The 22,928-nt window shown below is 45.9% G+C and overlaps 7 protein-coding genes across 7 annotated transcripts; 5 read left to right on the top strand and 2 right to left on the bottom strand.

Annotated features, from left to right (window-relative positions):
* Positions 1–3,070: 3,070 nt before the first annotated feature.
* Positions 3,071–3,840, top strand: TSTA_020570 (uncharacterized protein; the record flags this gene model as incomplete). Its single annotated transcript, XM_002484189.1, has 2 exons — positions 3,071–3,616; positions 3,670–3,840. The coding sequence occupies 2 exons, from the start codon at positions 3,071–3,073 to the stop codon at positions 3,838–3,840; spliced, it is 717 nt and encodes a 238-aa protein (XP_002484234.1).
* A 369-nt stretch (positions 3,841–4,209) lies between these two features.
* On the bottom strand, positions 4,210–7,607 carry TSTA_020560 (glycoprotease family protein, putative; the record flags this gene model as incomplete). The annotated part of the gene is made up of 3 exons (XM_002484188.1): positions 4,210–5,791; positions 5,866–6,046; positions 6,485–7,607. The coding sequence occupies 3 exons, from the start codon at positions 7,605–7,607 to the stop codon at positions 4,444–4,446; spliced, it is 2,652 nt and encodes an 883-aa protein (XP_002484233.1). The 3' UTR covers positions 4,210–4,443.
* A 1,210-nt stretch (positions 7,608–8,817) lies between these two features.
* TSTA_020550 (uncharacterized protein) lies at positions 8,818–10,755 on the top strand (the record flags this gene model as incomplete). Its single annotated transcript, XM_002484187.1, has 6 exons — positions 8,818–9,027; positions 9,054–9,228; positions 9,283–9,558; positions 9,732–9,864; positions 9,986–10,238; positions 10,324–10,755. 6 exons carry the CDS (start codon positions 8,818–8,820, stop codon positions 10,753–10,755), a joined length of 1,479 nt encoding a protein of 492 aa, XP_002484232.1.
* Positions 10,756–11,288: 533 nt separating this feature from the next.
* Positions 11,289–12,804, bottom strand: TSTA_020540 (uncharacterized protein; the record flags this gene model as incomplete). Its single annotated transcript, XM_002484186.1, has 2 exons — positions 11,289–12,536; positions 12,609–12,804. 2 exons carry the CDS (start codon positions 12,802–12,804, stop codon positions 11,491–11,493), a joined length of 1,242 nt encoding a protein of 413 aa, XP_002484231.1. The 3' UTR covers positions 11,289–11,490.
* Positions 12,805–14,998: 2,194 nt separating this feature from the next.
* Positions 14,999–15,546, top strand: TSTA_020530 (uncharacterized protein; the record flags this gene model as incomplete). Its single annotated transcript, XM_002484185.1, has 2 exons — positions 14,999–15,087; positions 15,180–15,546. 2 exons carry the CDS (start codon positions 14,999–15,001, stop codon positions 15,544–15,546), a joined length of 456 nt encoding a protein of 151 aa, XP_002484230.1.
* A 2,186-nt stretch (positions 15,547–17,732) lies between these two features.
* On the top strand, positions 17,733–18,116 carry TSTA_020520 (uncharacterized protein; the record flags this gene model as incomplete). The annotated part of the gene is made up of 2 exons (XM_002484184.1): positions 17,733–17,870; positions 17,898–18,116. 2 exons carry the CDS (start codon positions 17,733–17,735, stop codon positions 18,114–18,116), a joined length of 357 nt encoding a protein of 118 aa, XP_002484229.1.
* Positions 18,117–18,865: 749 nt separating this feature from the next.
* Positions 18,866–22,696, top strand: TSTA_020510 (splicing factor 3B subunit 1, putative; the record flags this gene model as incomplete). Its single annotated transcript, XM_002484183.1, has 2 exons — positions 18,866–18,875; positions 18,930–22,696. The coding sequence occupies 2 exons, from the start codon at positions 18,866–18,868 to the stop codon at positions 22,589–22,591; spliced, it is 3,672 nt and encodes a 1,223-aa protein (XP_002484228.1). The 3' UTR covers positions 22,592–22,696.
* Between the last annotated feature and the right edge of the window lie 232 nt (positions 22,697–22,928).

Here is a 22,928-nt window from a genome sequence, read left to right as displayed (position 1 = left end):
CATCTGCTTGGGTGTTCCCCCACTTCCAGTGTTGAATGCACATTGTCAGGATCCCAGATTTCTGCAGCCCGGAACATGGCTACTCAGATGTAATGTGGTAGGTAGTCCCACCAGGATTCGTAAGTCTCTCTCTTTCGACAGACGGCAATGATTTTTTTTGCACTGTATGCCGGCTCGGCTCGATATAATTCTCTCAATTATCCCTCGAGTTACATAGCCCATGTCAACCATTGTGAAAGGAGGAAGGAACGCCTCGTCAAGTTATGACAGGATATCAGCTGACTCACGTAGATGCCTGCCCTGGTGCCATATTGGGGCTAGCCCGTTTGAGGCGAGGTGTTGATATCAAGCCTCGACCTCACCACTTAGCTAGAGCACACATGACATCTTTCTAGAGCCTCATCAAGTTATTCTATATACGACATTCCGCCTCCATTGTGAGGTACGTGCCTAAGTGCAAGGCCTGGGATCTGATCTATTCCTAGTGACAACTTAGCAAAGCTGATGTATGTGTCTTTTGTAGATTGCATCGCCGACAAACTGGTTCCGGCTTGTCTATTATTAGAACAAGGCACATACCCGGCGCTATGCACCATGTCTCCCCACAGTGGGTGATACCCGTTTTTGTGGTCACTTCTAGAGCAACCTAATTTCATCATTTACCAGCCATGTGAGTTGTGTTGGTCTTTGGTGACTTGGACTGCACAGTATGCTAAACTCAATCTGATCTTGCCCTTTCTCCTAGCGCCCTTAACACGTACTGCTCACATGTCATGCATATAATCTAAGTATGTTTTCTCATTTAGGTTTTTTTCTCGATGTTAGCCCATGAGGTCATCTGTCATTTTTCATGATTTTCCAATGTCCAAGCCTACGCAGCTGAAAAGCACTTGCATTTCCACTGGCATGCCCATACCAATGATTCCAGAGTAATAACCGCTCAGCCAGAATTCACGAAGTTTAGGAAACCAGACTCTACATTGCATAAGGTATATCCAATAATATACTATTGTTTTATAAGCCCGAAGTCATTGTAATTGAATAACACGTGAGACAGTTGGAAAGCCACCAAAGTTACCAGACACTATCTGCCAAGCTGAAATTCCAGACCATATGGTTTCCAGCTCCGGTATTTATGTAACGCCATGCGTCAGAATCTAGAATAAAATGGATGCCGAACTCCAACATATCGGCAATCACCAGAGGATTCCGGACGCATTTCGGGCATAGTCATAAGGAAGCAATGCATCAAAAGCCCTGAAGTAGCCATGACAATATGAAAGCACGCTATCATTTTGTTATAGGAGTGACCCATGCGGCCTTACTTGAGTCATCTTAGGTCGTTGTCTAAGCGATTGGCTACTACCGGACCCTGGAGGCATACATGGTTCAAATCACTGAGCGTGGAGCTGGGTCGCAAAGGACCTCGACTGTTGGACCTATAATATCTTGGAACTACGTAATTCAATCATTATCCGTATATCGAGACAACCACGGCCTCTCGTCGGAACACTTTGCATAATCGTCCTAAGAAAACTTTGAATGAGGAATTGAGGATTTCAGGTCCCTTCAAACTTAGACTCGACTTTCAAGGTTATCTACCTAGATCTACGGGTGTCCAGGTAGTTGATGGACCTTAAGAGTTCAGAAAGCCTTTGATCCTTGTATATAATTCGAAATACTCGATAGCGTTTACCTAGATTAACGGATTGTCGGGCTGAAGTATTATTGTTCATGCTTACGAAATATTTCCAAGACTACTGTCATCGACCGAGGCGCCTCCATGCACGGAGGTACATACATATGTCCTGTAGACTTCCAAGAGCATGGTTAGAATGGGCATACCTAGGTATCACTCTGCACGAAGTTCACCCTGAAGAATTCCAGGGAACCAACGTGTATCTGGTGATTTAGATTGCATATACTGCGTGTAACATGAGAATAGTCAGAATAAAATCTTGAATCTATACAAATATCCCGACTAAAGAAAAAGAATACATACTATGGAATTTAAATATAGAACTGCCCTAAGCTACACACGGTAAGGCTCCCCTCACGCCGGGTCCAATTTCTAATATTAACAACAGCCGAGCCAATAAACGTGTGTTCCTAGGCGACCCCACGATTCATGAGGGCTCCACCGGCTCCAAATTTAACCCATCCTACATCACGCCTGAGTAGCTAGTGATACACTTCCCGTGTTGTTCTCATGCTATATCGAAATAGCCCGCTTCTTCTCGTTGCAAATGATGCGCCCGTTTATGTACGGGCCTACCAAGCGGCCGGCACAGCCAACCCCAAATTAAACTTACACGCCCGTCGCTGCGCTGCCGTTCCCCGGACCTGCATTCCTGATGCATCGCCCCCAACCGGCTTCAGAGTTGCGGCTAAACCCTGGTCAAGGGTCGTCCAACTTGACGGAATCACTCTTGCGCAGCCTCGTGTTTCGAATCTCGATTCAGCTGCTTTTCCGCATTTGGTCGGCTCAAACGCGCTAGGGAGATGAACCATCCGATTTCGCCTGTTCTGTCATCACTCTAGACTTAACGGCTAACTAGTGCGTAGCCCAGCCAATGCTTGCTGCAGTCTGACTAGTAGACTATGGTGGTCTTCAGACCAGACCTATCTGCATATCGAAATGGGGTCCACCCGCATAGCACATGTTGCTTTGAAAGTGTGTGTAATATTCCGAAGGAGGCTGTGAAGTTGTCGTCTCATAAACCTGAATTTATCCCATAATGCATTGTCATCCACCATATGGTGTGTATAGGTCCTGGGCCGCTTAGTTTACTGTCGCCAACCTGACTATAAACAGGCACGGACGGCCACCAACAAACTTCTTCGTTTAGATATTCGTTTACCTCAGAACATCACAAACATAGCTGTCAGCCTTCAGCCTCAACACCAAGCCGCGTTGTAGTACAGTTTCATTTACGGCTAGATACGATTCAGTCTCTCTCCATGGTATAAGTGGAGTTTTCTTGTTTTTGCTTTTGCGACACAACACTTGTCATCGACAACATCCCGACACAGGACCTCAAGATCACTGCACATCGAGTCATTTGGCCCCATGCGACGGTTCTCCCCGTCATCACAAGAAGGTTCGCCGTCTCTAACCCTGAGTGGCCAAGATTGTGATTTGGCGGAGATCACAAACGGCTTCATCCGCGGCGGGCCTCTCGACATCTCACCACCGAGTTCTCCAGATCTTTTCCGAAGTCTACTGAGAGAGCCTTTCATTGTGGAGATGGACTCCCCGCATCAAAATGGTTCTCCCTTTAATGCGACAAAAAGAGCCAAGCTTGGTAAACAACGCCCTCTCAACGAATCAGGGGCTAACCATTCGTCGAGCTGGTCATATCATGATGACACCGTGCTTATATCCGCTCGGGCCGGGGGCCAAGGATGGAGTCAAATACAAAGGGAGCATTTTCCGAACAAAACGGCGAACGCTTGCCGAAAAAGGCACGAGCGTCTCGTTGCTAAACGAAGAGGCACGGAATGGAATCAAGAAATGCTTGAGAAGCTATCGACCGAGTACAGTCGACGTCGGGAGCAAATCTGGCAACCTCTTGCAAATGCTATTGGAGAGAAATGGCAGGATGTCGAAAAAGCAGTAAGACTCTGTTGATGACTTTAATTCGTTCATTTGCTGATGTATAAACTAAGTGCTTCGAGAAGGGGTTGAAATCATTGATCACACAGCCTCGCACCTCAAGAAGAAGGGATGATGTTCTCCATACCCAAGTTCAACCGGGTATTGTCTCTAAGTCTAGCAGTGACGAGTATCCCCGCAGGACAAGCTTGCTTCCACTCAAAGACATTTTGGCACCCGACTAACCAGTCTTTTCTTTTCTCTTCTACCCAATCGTTTTGGTGGATTGCAATATGGATTCACTTGCCATGCGTGGTGAATATCTTTGTTTCCCCCTTGTTTGGCATTACTATGAATCGGTACCGCTATCGCATTCTCTATTCATTTTGGCATACGAAATTATGACTTACGACGTGATGGAACTTTCTTGCCCTGACCGGGATGAAACTTAACCTGGTATTTGACACCGAGTGGCTGACATAGATATCTGTTTGTGTTTCCCTTTCGGACTCTTCTATTATTCTTCATTACTCTCTGATTGTTAGTTTCTTCATATACGCATGGTTTTCTTTGTTGACGTCCTTTGGTTGACATCTTTTGATTTGATACTCGTGCCTATTTCTTCCGTTGGATCTTGCTATATCATGTTGGGCAGTGGGATGTCCTTGAGTTTTCGTATCATTATGCATAGCATGGAGGATGGAAAAGGTGTACAAGCGCGTTATAGACCAGTCTTACTTTTATTGCAAAAAGTGCACTCCGGTGGGGTATCATTCGGTAGTATACTACAGCTCTAGATTCTACAAGGGTATCACTACTATTATACACGCTTCTAAATCAATGAAATCCTAAGGGCCGGGTTTGTTTCGTTTGATCCACCCTTCTGGTCCTAGAATACCGCCATCTCCTGCACTGGGATCCAAAGTCCACTTTCGAATTGCTCTGCAGCTCAGATCCGTCGAATAGCCTGCTTCGAACATCTCGATTCCCGCCCAGCCAATCATCGCCGCATTATCAGTACATAGGTACGGAGGCGGAGCAATAACCTTAATGTGTGAGAACCCACGCACATCCAGGAAAGCTCGCAGGACAGTCATGAGGAATTGATTAGCAGCGACTCCGCCGCTGACCACCAAGGTATCGATTTCCTGGCCACTACCACTGGTATTATATTGCTTGCGCAATTGCTTGCGCAATAGCTCTAGAGCGATAAGGGTTCTAGAGGCTAGATGCTCAAAGCAAACACGCATAGACTCTCGTGCAAGGGCAACTCTTTCATCTCGTGTCACCCGAACATCTGCTTTCTCCTTGTTTGCCATGATCCTACTTACGGTACTTGAAACACTTGAAAAACTAAATTTCAAATCCCTTGTGTTAGCGTACGGAGTGGTAAACGACCATCCCCAAGTATCATTATCGCGTTTCACAACTTCCTCCCCTCGGGTCTTCAACGCCTGGTAGTCGGCGTAATCAGCTGGTCCTCCGGGGAATGCAAACTTTTCCAGTAGTTTGCCATACATGGTTGTGTTTGCCGACTCCAATACAGACTCCGGAAGTATAAGCCGCGCCGACTTGTCAAGAGTTTCACCGATAGCGATATCAGCTGTCGTAGCCAATATTTCGTGCTCAAGTAGAGACTTTGAATGAACAAGCATGGAATGACCACCGGAAACCAGTATAGAAAGAAATGGAAAATTAGGTTGCAAATCATCGGTCAGCACAGATCTATTAAGAGCAGAGACAAGCCGAGGCGTCAAGAGATGCGCTTGCATATGATGTACTCCCACGAGAGGTATCTGCCAGGCCACTGCTAGCCCTTTCGCCGTGTCTAGCCCGACCGAGAGATTGGATCGCATGCCGGGGCCTCTTGTCACAGAAATGAAGTTAGGGAGGCGGTGTCGTGTAGATTTTCCGTTCTTGTTCTTTGGAATTATATGTGATATCACTGCACCATCTTCGGGTGAGTAGTCTTCCGCGACCGGTGGTAGTGACCGTACTGCTTTTTGGACGAGCTTTGCGAGATTTTCTTGGTGAGATTGTAGCGCTTCAATCGGGTGAATTCCTCTATATTTCCGTGTATCCGCTGTTATGTTCTCGAGAAAATGAACTTCTGCAGCTGCATGTCCGGTGTGCCTAGGGGTCTCGAAGCTTTTATGGAAGGAATCTTTTTCGACGATTGCGACGGAGGTGTCATCGCTGTATAGCCATGCGATTATCAGAACTTCATGATTTTAAAGATTCAATAAGACGTCTCTGGAACGGTTCCTCACCATGAGCTTTCAATGGCAAGAGTAAGCAGTCCGCGCCGCCTTGCTTTAGTGGATGGTTGAACAACACATTTTGGGTTCGACGACGTGATGAGGGGACGCCGCAGGCCGAGAGCATCAACGCATATTGGGATTGGAATGCGTGAGAGACTCAAATTCAACATTGAGATAATGCCAACTTCTACTGGAAAAGAAGAGAGAGTCTGTTAAGAAAATGGTTTTTTCCTCGGCGAAAAGAGTGAAAACGCGGAGGTTAATTTAGACTGAGCCCGGGATCAGCGGTAAACCCACCCGTCCCATCGATTCGAGGCATAAATTTGAGATTAAAGATATTTATAGCTACCTTATAGATCTAGAATCTGAAATACAGACCATTTGAGCTTGTTTATGAAAAGCTTGCTCCATAGTATGAGTACTCGAAAACTCAAGCCACTCTCATAAGACTACAACAGCTTGAGATAGCTATTTTCGAGGTAGCTGGGTCATTACGTATTTTAATTGTAACTCGATTTGCCCTTTCTTTAGTAGAGAATGAAGCAGAATGAGCTCTCTGGCTTTGCCTACGTAACATAGAATAGATGCGTATCTATTTTCTATAGAGTCATGTCGACAACTGCTTTACCACCTTGACCTTTCTCACAATCCTTAACAAGCTCATTGACTTGAGATAAAGCATACTTCTTGGAAACAGGCCTTATCCCTTTCTCTGCAACAACCTCGAACATCTCTTGCAGCCAAGCCCTCCGTCCAGGTAAGACACCGATAATCTTGATATCACGAAGAACCACATCGTGTGACGACACATGGAATCCTTCTGCTGGAGTTGAAATCATCATGCAAGTGCCGCGATAACGTAGGATCTTCATTCCGTAATCCAGAGCTTTCTGAGTCTCGGGTAATATCATAACTGCATCAACACCGCGCTCATGTGGATCTTTCACTACTCCACCGTCAATCGCATCGATGACGTCGTCAGGTTGGGATATCCTTGCATCAAAAATCTTCGCACCAGTCCCGAGATCCTTTGCCAACTGTAAAGGGCCATCTTGAACTTCAATGCCTACCATCTGATAGCCCAAAGAAACACCGAATTGCAATCCTACGTGTCCGAGACCCCCACCGCAGCCCACAATCCCTATCCGGGAACCTGGTTTAAAGTCTCCTTTTTTGAAAGCAGAGAAAATCGTGTAACCGGCACACATCAAGGGTGCAGCGTCGACAAATGAAATACTATCCGGTAAGGTCACCACTTGTCGACAATCCACAATCGCGTATTCAGCAAACCCTCCATGGACATTTATCCCCAGCGTAGAGGCCTGAGGGCAGCGCAGTGAGAATTTTGTCCCATCACCAGCACTCTTCTGATCCTCTGGGGCGTTATGACATTCCCAGCATTTACCACAAGGATTGAAAGGACGAGGAGCTACACCAACCCTAGTTCCGATCTCGAGATTAGCCATGTTACCCTTGTTGGTGTTGTTGAATTGAGAAACATCGGGTCCAAGAGCGACAATTGTACCAGCGAACTCATGAGAGCTCACCATGGGTAGATTGCCGCCAAATCTCCCCGATGCAAATATCGTATCTGTATGGCAATAACTAGCTGCGCCGACCTGAATGAGGAGTTCAAATTTTTGTGGCGGATTCGGTGCAGGAATATCTTCGAATCTGTAGGGCGTGTCAAACGCGTGGATAATTTGGGCCTTCATGGTGCAGAGGATATTGTTTCCTTGTGTGACTGCCATTGTAGATCTTTGTAAATGGGATAGTTAATCGGCTTCGCAAACAGTATGTATTGGTGCTCCACATGTTCATTCTCTTCTCGAAGTATCACTTTCACGATTGAATTTTTGCAACAACTACCAGCGATCAAGCACTCCGTTCTTCACGATGAATACTCAATCGAATCATAAGTTTGTCGTCCGAATGCAGCACTCAGTAGGTGGCTGATTATTTGTCTTCTCCACAAATTGCGTACCTTGTCTCCACCTAAAATAGCCCTAAAGACTTAGAGTCCCTCTCCATAGTCATCGATCACACAGACAATTTTGGGATATATTCGGCCCAAAAAATTGCATATTCCCAATTTCATTTTTCTCCTATATTGCAGAGTATTAAAGAGATTGATATGTATAGTCCCTAGCCAGATACATCCAGCCACAGAGTCGGAGGAGTTAGATTTTAATCAGTATGATATTGACCAATGACTACGTTTCCTGCCAATGGTAAGTTCCAAGCTCCTTGGGTAAATAAGTTTAACTAGTAACTTAGTACAATACTGACTGAGTCGACTGTACTCGCTAGCATGTAATTTCCCGACATCTTTTGGGTGATGGGCTGCTTCAACATACTTGTGGATTAACGAGTTTCGGAAACTTATCCCTTTTCTGGCTGTTATGTCCATTGTATCTTTTCGGATAAGATCGTGTACGTTGCGTTTCAAATGTGACACAATGCTGTAAAGACTTGACAAGTGGTATTTTTCAGATAAATTACAGCGTTCTATGTAAGTAATGTACAATACAACTGCGGGTCATGTCTTGTAACATTTTGTGTCACTATCCCCGCATACTACACGAACCACATACATGAACATTGTTCTTCCATTATGCAGACTGCTCCGATGAATTTTATTTTCCCGCGAAAATATTCATGCATTAGACAAATATAGAACTGAGGGCGAGAACATGTGTTCACATAGATATCAGCTCAGCCACATGGCATTCTCAAACTCCAGTAATGGTGGATGCTAGAAGGAATTTTCAATGGTCAACAACAGTATTCATACTCGTTGACATGTCTCTAGTATCTCTTTCGTCTTTTCACACCTCTTCATTACCTGTAGTTGGGTTATCATTATAACCTAGTGTACGACAGGGTTTCTAAGGACAATCTCAGGTTCTTATCTGACCAACTTTCGATAGATCGCAGAAACAGTAAAACTATCTGAGAAACATGGAGCATTTACCCTTATTAGAAGGTATAAAGCCCTTGATTATTGTGCCGTACGAGGCACCCGAGAAAGATTGGTATGACGGTGGTGGATTCCTTGATTATCCACAGCGATCTGGTTGGGCCGAAGAGCAACTTCGTGGTGGCGATGACACCACAAAAGAAGATTATTTGGACGCAAATGTGTTTTACACTAAGGGAAATGATATTAAAGTTGCTGAGCAGTTCTCCAGACATAGCTTTTCTTTGGACTGGCCATTGGATTTTTCAAAATTGGTGGCGTTCATGTTAAGACCGAAGACTTTCTTGTCGATGCGAATGTTGATGGGGTCGATCCTGATATGCCAAAAATGATCAATACATCAAAGCTATCACAGCTCCTGACTGAATGGAAAGCCAATGTCGAGACAAAGGGTACTGATTAAGCCATTTTGGAGCCAATATTCAAAAGGTCGAAGTCTATTCTAGACCGCTTCTGTGTTCCCGGATACGAAAACGAGTCCCTCTTGAAGCAAGAAAAGTCTCGACCATGGCCAGTAAGGGATGATGTATCTACTGCTATGATCGGACTGACCTTCTCTCTCTGGAAAGCAGCTATGTGCGAAGTTCCACATCTTCATGGTCGCTCTGAGCTTCTGTGGAAGCGCCTACAGCAAAAATGGTGCATTGATGATGTGACCACCACATTCAAGGAGCTGGATATTGATGGCCACTATTATCTTGCAGCATCGCCGGGGCTGGCAAGTAAGGAACTTGGCCATCATTCCAAATGCATCAAGGAGCACTGTCTCTACGATTATGACTCCAATATGTACGTTACCCGTCATGCTGGTGACTCTTGGCACCACTCTGGTTGCAAAGCCACAATACAATACGGTGGACAACTGGGCCCTGAAAGGGGGCTGAAAATTGGATAGATGCAATCGGCAGGATTATTGAGAAGGACGCCATCCCGATTGCCCTATGGGTGAAAGGGCTTCGCACACTCTGGTCTGTTGACTATCACCTAACTGGTAAACGAAAGCCCGACTATGTTGCGATTTCACACATGTGAGTTCTGTTTCTAGCTTGTGAGACAATTGGCCTTCAACTGCCTTTTCCCCTAATCTGGAAAGGGAGGCTAGAGAGTAGTCGTTTAGCAATTAAGTCTATGCTGACCACATACTTTTAGCTGGACTGATGGCAAAGGTAATCCTTCCACTTCTCCAATTCTAGCCATCATTTCTCGACTGTATCAGTCTAATTGGATCAAGCGGCTCTGGACCCATCAAGAGGGATTTCTGTCTGATCTAAACTATCCTTCTGAGGATTCCAATTCTGATTGGCATTCAAAAGTTTACATTCTATTCAGTGACAAATCCGTTGAACTAGATGACCTATATCAGCAATTCAGTGCTTATCAGAAAAGACAGGAAAGGTTAGAGGTACAGAGCAAATATGCGACGTCTCAGGGAGTACACTACCTTGAAGCGTCTTATGTCTGGTATTAAGGATCTGAAATCAAAATAGATGCTCTATGGTCCCATCACTGATGCTGTGTCTCAGCGAAAGACGTCACAACTTGCCGATGAGATAGTATGTTTGGCAACGATCATCGACATTGACGTTAAGCCCTTCCTGGACCTCCCTGACAAAACAAACAAAGATTTGGCTCAGGAGAGGATGGCTCTCTTCTTGAAAACGCTGCATACTTTTGAGATGCATTTTGTCTTCAACAATTATGCGACTGGAGAGAAAGGTTACAAATGGGCCCCAAGGTCATCGCTGAGCTTCAGGACGGCGGAGTTATACTATGGAGAAGACGAGCGTACAGCAGACCTTCAAATTGTCAACGGTAAAGGGGGCCTACTGGTCCAATACCCGGGCTTTTTGATACAGTTTGATAGTGGGCGGCCACCGTTTGGTACAAATGAACGTGGCTGTGTCATAAGCTATCGTTAGAGATTAGTGAAGTCAGCCGCACCGAAAGTTGATGGCAACTACTTCCTTATCGAGCTACCGCCAAATAACGTCCGTTGAGCTGAATCTTACTCGCAGGTCTATGCCATTATGTTATACGAGATACCTTCGAAACGTGAACAGTCTTGCGCGGCAATAGTGGGGTTATCTACTTCCACGCCCGAAAACGGAATTTATGCATTTGAACATTGCTCAGTTGCAACAGCACGAGTTACAAACACAGCGCCCACTTGGTTTGACACAGTGGAAGCTCCACTTCTTGGAAAGGACACGCAACGGCTAGTGTATTGGTATGATCAGTTTTCGGTATCTTGTAGATGGTTCAGCAATTTCAAATTTGAAGAGCGTTTGACATTGTTTTAATTCCGAGTACGCTCCAATCTACATATGTACGTGCCCAGCTATACGATACTTCTACGCGGAGATGGAATCCAGATTAAAGTCTAGGTTGATAATGTATCCCAAAGTAAAGTAACATTGGGGTACTTATTATGAGTATATATAAAATTGTTGAGCCTTGCAGGTACCTGGGTAACTTTGGAACCTTAGCCCTCTGTTTTTGATACATCCTCCAAACTGTCATAAGTAGCAGTGTAGTAGTATCATCGCCGTGACAGCTCCATAAAAGGAAGGAGGGGTATCCTATCAGGGATTTAGAACCTCGAGTATTGAATAAGTCAACTTAAAACATATGCAGCCACGAATTCTTCAGTCGTGTTATGCATCAACAGGTTTAACAGCCTGTGCTTTCTTTTCCTTCCACTCTTCTGCAATAGCAGCCCACTCCTTGACTTCACTATCACGCAAATCACCAGGGAAAAAAGTACCCAACATGCTTTTGCCAAGCTTCTCATATCTTTTCTCAAGTTCCATAAGCGTACTCATGACTTTAGCCTCGCCAATCACGTCAACGAACTCAAGCGGAATGCCGTATGCAGCTGGAGTACGCTTCCAACCCGCGACAAAAATGTTTTGAAGCATACCAATGCCACCAACGGCAATCAGGTACCATGAGTCATCTGTTAGGCCTGACGCGGTGATCAACAGCGCCACCCACAAGATACCCAGCACAATAACGGAAATTTGTGAGAATAGCGAAATAGTAGGGGAGTCAACGTTGGCAAAGCCAGTTGCGAGATCCTCCAAATCCAGGCCATACCCATCGCTGATGATAGCAATCGCATGCTGAGCACCATTGCCGCGCGTCATGACGAAATTCTTCTTGCTTCGATGATCCAGACGTCGACAAGCCCATTTTTCGATTCTCCATTGCTTAAGAGCACCGGTAAAGTAGCAAAGAATAGTAGCACCGCCGGTAATCAACAAAACTCCCCAGTCTCCCGTCAGACCCAATGGTATACAGGAGACTCCCAGCTGAATAATAGTAACAATAATCCCGGACCAATAGAGTATATCATGACCAGGTGTGCCGTGTTTCACTTTAGTGTTCGGTTTCCAAATGCTAACTACCAGTCCAGCTTGTGAAGGTCGAGGAACTTCAACCTTCGACGCGGAATATTCTCGTGCTTCTTTTTCTTTCTCGAATTTCCATCGAGCCTCGATCAGAGCCTCAGTTTTGTCGGCAACGGGTCTACCCATCCAATACTCGTAGTCTCGCATCATACGACCAAGGACCCATGAATTATTTCCACGAACGTAACCATTCTTTCCGTTGATAATGCAGCATCCAGTATCAGCATCGGGCATCAGTTTATACTCTCCGAGAGCTGCACAGACAGAAGCTGTTGCATAAGAGACCCAACCTATGCAAAGCGATATCAGCATAAGCTACATCAATGAATCAAGCCTTATGCAATTAGAAGGTAGATATGTACCGAATGAGAAAGCCACAGGCGTAACCCAACCACCAGCCAGCTGTGCAAGAGCACGATTAATCAAATCTCCTCCCAGCAAAAGAAGAATAGTAAAGGCATAATTGGACGGTTGAGACCATTCCCGGTCAAAGGCATCTGCGGGAGCGCTGGTGTTAAAATCCCTACGTTGAAAAAGGAATTGAAGCATTGGAGCCATTACGGCTTATTGATATGAGGGTTGTGTGATTTCCAACTGACTCCAAACCTGACGCCCGGTTTGGCTGTAAATAATCTTTGGTTTGATCGTTGGTGCCCCTAAAATCTGGGTAATAGTAGACAATGCTGGCCCGAAATATCACGTTTCAGCTGGGGAAGTTTCAAAGAACATCAGGCGACCGAGGTGATTCCAAGGTTCGAGAGGACCTAGGTAGTGAAGATAAACAAAAGCGGGCCCTCTGTCAGTCCTGCACCAGGAGTAAGCCGAGCTATCGTTACTCTTTCAGACTCGCGTTAGCATAGTTAGTGGCAGGTCATGGAGATAGTGAAGCAAGCTCTCAGAAATTCTGGGCAGACTGGACTTGAAGACATTTAGACTTTCCCGAAGTGGTTCTAGCTGAATTGAGGTGGCTGGATCTCAGCCTCACGCTAAAGTGAGTTTATTACCGTGATCATTATTGTATTGAAAATACGGCTACAGATACGGTAATTCCATATCATATCACACCGGTTACGATCTAGAACGTTACAGTAGAACACCCATTACAATACCTGACGATAGATTCCCACTGAGATAAACACCGAGTGGTGCTCATAGTTCGCATTGAAGGTGAATTACAGAATATCTTGAATTCATCATTACGATGTTACTACCTCCAGTTGTAAAGCTTAAGCGAATGTATAACTCAATGGTAGAGGTGAATTAGACTTAAATAGTTAAACAAATGCTCAAATAAGTCTTGACATATAATTTGGGACTTTGATAAGCAACACCAAAACAGTAAGAGGACCTCATGGTAGACCAAGGCCACCCCTGACTAATAGCTATAGATTACTCCTAGATATATCAAACCTAAAATCTCAGAAACCTTTTGTCACTAGTGTAAATGATTCCGAATCCCATGAAATAGACCATCCTACATGAAAAATGATGTTCAGTACGGATGTACTCCTTGTGGTTCATCCCGTATCTCTTGTGCGATAGAATTGCATGAGTAGCATACGTGAGTCACTAACATAGTACCGACCGGAGAACGGGTGCGAAACTCTTGACCAGAAATGTCTAGAGCTTGAGGAACCTCCCGTAACATACTCCCGCCATTTAGTCATACGATCCTGCAGATTGAGAACCTTGCCATCAACTGTAAAAGTCCCATCACCTCTGTAGTGTATGGTCTTATTTTCCTTCAAGTTAGGATTGCACCATGCCTGAACCGCTTCGAGTACAAGATGTTGTATTTTGGACCCATACGAGTATCGGCAATACGACATTCAATATCCGCCTTGCATTCGCTGATAAGAGGCGCGCTGACTTTCCGGAAGGACACGTGAGGCCATATGTTTTGAACTTGTCAATCTCTGCAACGGAATGATTCCCTATATCAACAACGAGTTCAGCTAGCTCAAGTGTCAGCACGGAAATGACGCATTCTTTGGTCGAACGGAGGGCGCTGAACGTATAATCCCATGGCCCTACTATAACTGCGAAAAGCGGCGGCTCATGCTGGACAACCACCTGGAAGCCACATATCATGACATTTGCGTCTCCATCTTTGTTTTTGGTGGTAATCAGGATGACGGGTCCCGGTTCTAGCAGATGATGGAACTTATTTAGTGGATACTCCTCCATTGATGTGATCAAGTACCGACTGTAATTTGGCGGCGTAAGCATTCACCGAATGCCGACGAAAGGTCTAGCTAAGTAGGTATATAGTTAGCATACTGATACACTTCAGTGGGAAACAATAAACAGATCTCTGTACATAGCGAGCATCCTCGAAGTCTGAATTGTTTTGAGCAGAACATCCATGGATGTATTAGTTGGCATAGTAGATCTCGCCCAGGGAATGAGACCTCTTGATAAGAACCTACCAGCGCGTGGGGTCCACCCCGCAGCAGTATTATAATGATGTAGATGGTTGACATTAAATGATTATTGATAAGGAACATCCTGTTTTCAAATTTCATGGAAGCAAAACAGAGATATCAGAAAACATGCACAATTATGGAACTGCCGAGGTTGTAACAAGCATACCCTAAACCCTAGGCCCGGACTCGGGAGAAGAGAAATGAGTGAATGATGCATGTATCAATACCGTACCCGGGAAAACTAATTCTGAGTACCCCATATCATACCGCGGATGTTTCATTCGTCAAACAGTAGCTAGTGGTAATATAGCCTCCACTCCCAGGTAATGGAATACAACTCCGTAACAGATCTTTACTATGGAGTCTCCCTGAAGAACGGGCCAATTACTCTGACCCCTAACCTGCCTGAACCAAGGTAGTTAATGCACACCCATCTCATCATTTGTGTCCACTCTTTCATTTGTACATCTACATGATCTGACTGACTCCCTTATTCTCAAGTAGTAGGGTAGCTAAGACACAACAGACGATTACCCCTACAACCCTCCCCAGCCTACGCCATAGAGACTCCACTGCACTCATGGCTCCAATAAACTTCCGGAACGGACATCACTGTCAGGCGTGCAACAACATACACATTCATTCAAGCAGACAGGTCGCACTCGATGAAGACATAATCGCACTGGAGCTGGCTCAGGAGGAACTGAAATTCGTCAGTCAGTCCGTGGAACAATTGCTAGATGTGATGCGGAACGGAGATGGTCAGCAACTCGAGACTCTTTTTGCAGCAGCTCGAAGTGGTGTTTCACAAGATGAGATCTTGGCCATGGCCAGGCAATTCACCCGAGGCAAGGAGAGAGAAGACCCAAAATAGACAAGACAGAGTTATGCCAGTTAATGAGCCATTGCTCATTTCGGGTTTCTTCTCTATATTCCTGGCGTCAATTCTTCCTCACCAGGCTATGTCAATTGTTCCAGAGGAGTTCGCTTATACCTCTTATTACGTCAAAAGATCTGGAACTCAGAAATATTCCTGTCGAAGAAAGCATCTCTTCTAAACTCACAAACATGGACTGTCATCGATTTCGAGTGTTCGGACAAGTGATGTGCGGCGAAGTTACGGAAATAATTTCCGCATTCATATTCACTGGCGCCGACCAGATGCGGCCTGTTGCTGCATTGCTGGTGGATAATTCATGATCTGTCATCCAAGTATACCGTTGCTGAGACAAGATTGTTGACGAGGGTTCGATATCTATTTATTTGTTGCGTTTTGTCTTTCTCTTCCTCTTCACGAACGAATTTACTGGAGGTCATGTTGATATCGGCTCGCCACATGATGCTTTATTATCGTTGGCTTTCTTAGCAGTGTCGGCGTATACATTGGAACCAGTAACTAGTGTCCGGAATTCTCTTTTCCAAACCTAGGAGTCGATAACAAGCACATTTTTGCTCTATGCTTTTTGTCAGAATCACCAAATTTCCGCGTACATTCGCTAAGCGTACCGACCTTGGAAGTGGTGAAGAAAGAGGAGACTTGGTATCAGCGTAAGATCCACTCACAGAGCCGTTCAGGTTGGGCCCCTCGACGGACTGATTCTCAAGCGTTTAGATCGAAATGCAAGTCAGTGTTCGTGCAGGACTGAGAGGCTTCTGATGAACTGAATCTTGCTGTGATGGTGCCTCGTATAGAAATTGCAGCATTGCATTGGTTAGGGCTAGAAAAGCCGGCCAGATCGGGCTGAGACAATTGGTCAAAGAAAGAAAGCCATGCTTAATCAGCTATTGGACAATTAGACCTTGGTTTTCTGGCACGTCTTGCCTATTTAATGTACTAAAGTGAGATCCTTGGATATCGCTGGAAGTCGGGGTCTCATATAACGTCCTGACGCCCACCGGATACTTATTCCGAAGCATTCTTCCAGCTTTGTGGACCCAATGAGCATCTCTTGACTCATATGTGCCTCAAGCTCTCAGGTCCGTTCTAGCAAGTCAGAGTTCTCATCACATTCTCTGCATGTGCCTCACCCGAGACGCAATGGCGTATCATTTGAATGCTTCGATGCACTTCTTATCTCGTGCGTGCAGAATAAGCACATTAACAATATCAGGCACACATGGCCTAATTCTTAAAAGTTGCTCGGGCGTAGTCAGACCTACAGTTGAGACGAGTCAGAAATAGAAAACACACATCCATCGTGGGTAAGCACTTCGTATGTGACGAAAATGGAGAAGCGTGCATGTAGTTGAGTTACTTATCGATAGTGCGATAAGTCGATAAACCAATCTGAAGCAACACCAGACGAACTCTGTCGCATCTATCTGCAGGAGATCAGAAATGAAGAGTGTTGTCCTAGCGGAGATGGTCGGACAATGTCTATTTTATGCGATGTCGACTGTACTAATCTGATTGGTTGCTGGCAACACTCAAGTCACGATGACTGGAGGTTAGTGGATGTGATCAAGCAGGGATGGTTGCATTTTCCCGGCGCCTAACATACTCCAACCTTCATTGATTGGGTTATTACCTCGCATTCGTCAGTCACCATGCACGAAGAGCAGCATTTCGACTCCAATGGCTTGTGTGATACTTTTTTCAGAGTAAAAGGAAGAATAGGTCAGAGTCTACCCCGCTCCAACACTTCCTCCTATCTTGAATACGTATATAGCCGCTCGAAGAATCCCTCTTCGACGCTCTTGCATAGCAACTGTTTCATCAGTTACTATTTTTTCTTTTACGTTACTTTTCTCTTTTCTATTTTCGTCTCTTTCTAATCCACGCATAGATTGGCTGGTCCAGTCGTCCATATACAAAAATAATAACAAACATCCCAATACAACTACACAACAATCCTTCTTTTCTGAATATCCGAGAGATATCTGCGTGCTCTCTTCCAAGAAATACATTTGTTGATCAAATCGTGTTTCTTAATTCTTATACTGCACTTGCCATCTGAGCTCTCCCTGGTGGATATTCAGAGACACGTTATAATTCCCGTTCCTTTATTTCGACTATATATCAATTTCTTGTCGAAACCGGAGTCATCTCAGCAAAGCAAAATGTACGCCGCACGATCTGCCAAGCCAAAGTTGTCTCTCAGCATTTCTGCTGCGACAAACACGACTCGTCCAGCTCTGTCCTTGCGCTCACCAGGCCCTATGCCACGGACACCTGTTTCTCCATCACCTCTCAGCCCAGTCTGTATGCGAGAGTTTAGTAAACAGACTGCGCCAATGTACTCGTACACAAATTCGAGCTCAGCCAAGAGTATTCTCAAGAAGGGTTCTACATCCTCTACCTCGTCACGCTCAAGTGGCAAGGCAATTCACTTCCAGAACACACCTACTGTGTACTGTGTGACCCCAATTGAGAACAAAGACGAGTACTATGGAGGTCATGTCAAGATGTCGCGCGATGAGCGACGATGGGGAACGAGGTCTTGAAGTTAGGAAGACAGATATCAAGATTTATACTTGACAACCGATATCTTTCACAAAATACTTGTGATGGAAACCTCAAACATTCAAGACTCGGCATGCGTCATCCATCTTCCATCTTCCACCACCGCGTCCGGCTTCGAGTGATTGTAGATTCACATCGAAAAAAGTCACTGTTTCTCTCCTGTAGAGGGTCTTCAGGGACATTGTTAAGCTGATGAAGGAAAGGATTTACGACGGCCATTATTGTCCACATAGGAGAACCATGTATACAGTGCAGTTTAATCATAAACCGAAGACGCCAGGTATTCCTGACTTTTACCTTAAGATCTGTGTTCTTTCCTCAATAAAAGAACCTAAGCAGTGTGAATCAATGCATAATATCACCAGAATAGGGCGAGTCCAAGAGGACATTGTAGTAATATAGCAACGAAATCAACAGCAAAAAGACAACAGCGCAATTGAGACACCTATTTTATCAATGCTCATCTAATCAGAAACAGACCAACCCATTTAGACAAAGTCACGTGATAACTTACTTAGTCAGCCTGCTCGATGCGGACCTCTTACGATCCCAACGGCAAGACAAAAATTGTGCGCTCACTTTCCATCAACATCCATCATCGAGCCATCCACCAGATCGTCTCTTTCAACGTCGCACAGCTGTTGTCGACGTTATCACGCTGAATGTAGCGTTCTCGATTCTATCTGTAGCTCTGAACTTCGCTTGAGCCACTTTACAGTCAAACGCCAACATGTCTGACTGTACGTCACCCCTTCCCATCTCGACCTCATCTAATATGCTGACAATCAATGCAGCCGACTTTGAGCAGGTTAGGCGGCTTCAAGCCGAGCGGAATGCTGTCGCTGCAGCCAAAAAAGGTTCAAAAACCTTCGACCCATCCAGTCAGCGCACTGACTTTTCCACAAAGGCCTCCCTAACTGAAAGTTTTGATACCGAGCTCTACGAACGCAATGGTGTCGATAAGTATTCAGGGTACAATACCTCCATTCCCGTCGATGGCGATGAGGACATGGAGGATGCAGATACAGGGCATCGACTAGTTGGTCAGTACACGGCTAGCAGGGACCTGATCAACGAAATGGCAAGTGGCAACGGTGTTGAAGAGGAGGATATCTTACTTGGCCGTGAGAAATCTGCTAGAATTGCCGACCGTGAGAGCGATTACCAGAAGCGCCGATTCAACCGTGGTCCGCTCACACCGACTCGAGCTGATCCATTCGCTGCCAACACACATGCCAACGTCGAACCTGAAGGCCAGACTTATCGAGAAGTCATGGCGCTCCGTGAACTTGAGAAAGAAGAAGAGCGTGTTCAGAAGCTCATCAGTGAGAAACGCGCCGCAGGTGAAAGTGTTGAATACCAAGCAACCTTGAATGATGAGGCTGACAAAGAAAACATCGACGCTGGCTCGACCGTCGCCGTCGCCGCTGGACGCAAGAGGAAACAACGATGGGATGTCACTTCGGATGAAAGCGCCGCGGCGGCTACCGAAGAGGAGAATAAAGTCAAAGCTAAGAAGTCGCGATGGGATCAGACTCCGGCTGTTCCCACACCAGACGAACAGGCTCCCAAGCGACACTCTCGTTGGGATCAAGCACCGGCTGCACCAGCTGTTGGTGCAACTCCCGTGGGTCAGCCAGGCCTTGCGACACCAGCGCATCCATCGATGGGTGCTGTAGCGGCACCTCTTGTTCCTCTTTCTGGTCGTAACGTTGTGTGGACAGACGAGGAATTGGATATGATGCTTCCTACTGAAGGCTATCAAGTTCTCACACCTCCCCCGGGCTATGAACCTGTTAGGAATCCTGCACGAAAGCTTACAGCCACTCCTGCCGCTATACCTAGCGCAAGCGGATATGGAGGCTTTATGATGCAAGAACCGGAGAGCGCTCGCACTCTTGGTAAACAGCTTCCGACCGATATTCCTGGAGTCGGCGATCTTCAATTCTTCAAGGCTGAGGATATGGCATACTTTGGAAAATTGGTTGATGGTGCAGATGAGAACAGCCTGTCTGTTGAAGAATTGAAGGAAAGGAAGATTATGAGGCTGTTGCTAAAAGTCAAGAACGGAACCCCACCCATGCGTAAGACCGCTCTTCGTCAGCTCACCGACAATGCTCGCCAGTTTGGTGCCGGTGCACTTTTCAACCAGATCCTCCCGCTATTGATGGAGAAATCGCTTGAAGATCAAGAGCGTCATCTGCTAGTCAAAGTCATCGATCGTGTTCTATACAAGCTTGACGATCTTGTTCGGCCATATACTCATAAGATCCTCGTTGTTATCGAGCCTCTGCTTATCGACCAAGACTACTATGCTCGTGTGGAAGGTCGTGAGATCATTTCGAATCTGGCTAAAGCCGCAGGACTTGCACATATGATCAGTACTATGCGTCCAGATATTGATCACGTCGATGAATATGTGAGGAACACCACTGCTAGGGCATTTGCTGTTGTTGCTTCAGCGTTGGGTATACCGGCTCTGCTTCCTTTCCTACGCGCTGTCTGCCGTAGTAAAAAGTCATGGCAGGCTCGACACACTGGTGTCAAAATCGTGCAGCAAATTCCTATTCTTATGGGCTGTGCTATTCTACCCCATTTGAAAGGACTGGTTGATTGTATAGCTGACAATCTCAGTGACGAACAAGCCAAGGTTAGGACAGTCACCAGCTTGGCTATTGCTGCATTAGCTGAGGCGGCCAATCCTTATGGTATTGAGAGCTTTGACGACATCCTCAATCCGCTGTGGACAGGTGCCCGGAAACAGCGTGGAAAAGGTCTCGCGGGATTCCTGAAAGCTGTTGGCTACATCATCCCTTTGATGGATGAAGAGTATGCCAACTACTATACTAGTCAGATCATGGAGATTTTGCTACGAGAATTTTCTTCCCCGGACGAGGAAATGAAGAAGGTTGTGTTGAAGGTGGTGTCGCAGTGTGCCCAAACCGATGGTGTCACGGCGCAATATCTAAAGGAGAATGTTCTACAAGATTTCTTCAAAAGCTTCTGGGTGAGGCGTATGGCTTTGGATAAGCGCAACTACCGTCAGGTCGTGGAGACTACAGTTGATCTTGGCCAAAAAGTCGGGGTGGGAGAGATCCTGGAACGTATTGTCAACAATCTCAAGGATGAGAGCGAGGCGTACCGAAAAATGACTGTCGAAACAGTAGAAAAGTTGATCGCTTCTTTGGGAGCGGCAGATATCTCGGAGAGGCTGGAGGAACGACTTATTGATGGCGTCCTGCTTGCTTTCCAGGAACAGAGCGTTGAGGATATCGTCATATTGAACGGATTTGGCACTGTTGTCAATGCCCTCGGAACCAGATGCAAGCCGTACCTTCCTCAGATTGTTAGCACTATTTTGTGGCGGTTGAATCACAAGTCTGCCACAGTTCGTCAACAAGCTGCCGACCTGGTTTCCCGAATTACTATCGTGATGAAGCAGTGCGGCGAGGATGCACTCATGGGCAAACTCGGTGTTTTGCTCTATGAGTATTTGGGTGAAGAGTATCCGGAAGTGCTCGGATCCATTCTCGGCGCTCTACGATCGATTGTCACCGTGGTTGGTATCAATCAGATGCAGCCTCCTATTCGCGACCTCCTTCCTCGACTTACCCCTATCCTTCGCAATCGACATGAAAAGGTACAAGAAAATACTATTGACCTGGTTGGTCGTATTGCAGATCGCGGTCCGGAATCTGTCAATGCTCGAGAATGGATGCGTATCTGTTTCGAGCTTTTGGATATGCTCAAGGCTCACAAGAAGGGAATCCGTCGTGCGGCCAACAATACTTTTGGTTTCATTGCCAAAGCCATTGGTCCACAAGACGTGCTTGCGACCTTACTCAATAATCTGCGAGTACAAGAACGACAGTCGCGAGTTTGTACAGCGGTTGCTATTGCCATTGTGGCCGAGACTTGTGCTCCATTTACGGTACTCCCAGCCTTGATGAACGAATACCGAGTGCCGGAACTCAACGTGCAAAACGGTGTTCTCAAAGCCATGTCTTTCCTGTTTGAATATATCGGAGAAATGGCCAAGGACTATGTTTATGCAGTGACACCTCTACTGGAAGACGCATTGATTGATCGCGACCAAGTCCATCGTCAGACCGCAGCCACGGTCGTCAAACACATTGCTCTCGGCGTGGTCGGTCTCGGCTGCGAGGATGCAATGATCCATTTACTCAATTTGCTATACCCGAACATCTTCGAGACCAGTCCACACGTCATTGACCGTATCATCGAAGCCATTGACGCGATTCGCATGGCTGTCGGAACGGGCGTTGTTATGAACTACGTCTGGGCGGGTCTGTTCCATCCGGCGCGGAAAGTGCGTACGCCGTATTGGCGATTGTACAATGATGCCTACGTGCAGAGTGCGGATGCGATGGTACCCTATTACCCAAATTTGGAGCATGACGGGGTATCGAGGGCTGAGTTGTCGATTGTGATTTAGATTCTTCATTATGTACTTAGTAGAAGGCGCTGGGGCGGTGATACTCTAGTTAGTTCTTGTATACCTATTTCTCTCTCTGTCTTGAATAAATTGATTTCTTAAATCTCACTATCCATGAGATCTCGTTCGGAATGAAGTAAGCATGGCCTTGATAGCTAGCTACCAAGCAGGTGAGGTGAGGTGCGGTGCCTCGAACCGTTAAGTCTCTCTAGCCCTAATTACTGTTCAGACTCAGTGGTCACAGGATCCGTGACAGAAGGATGAAATGGTACTCCAGCTATAATCTCATTAGTAGCTATTGACTATACACATGATGTCAGCCAACACAGGTGGATTC

The sequence above is a fragment of the Talaromyces stipitatus genome, genomic scaffold (genome assembly GCF_000003125.1).
Source record: "Talaromyces stipitatus ATCC 10500 scf_1105507295549 genomic scaffold, whole genome shotgun sequence".
Taxonomy (NCBI): domain Eukaryota; kingdom Fungi; phylum Ascomycota; class Eurotiomycetes; order Eurotiales; family Trichocomaceae; genus Talaromyces; species Talaromyces stipitatus.
This window is presented reverse-complemented; position numbering and strand designations above follow the sequence as displayed.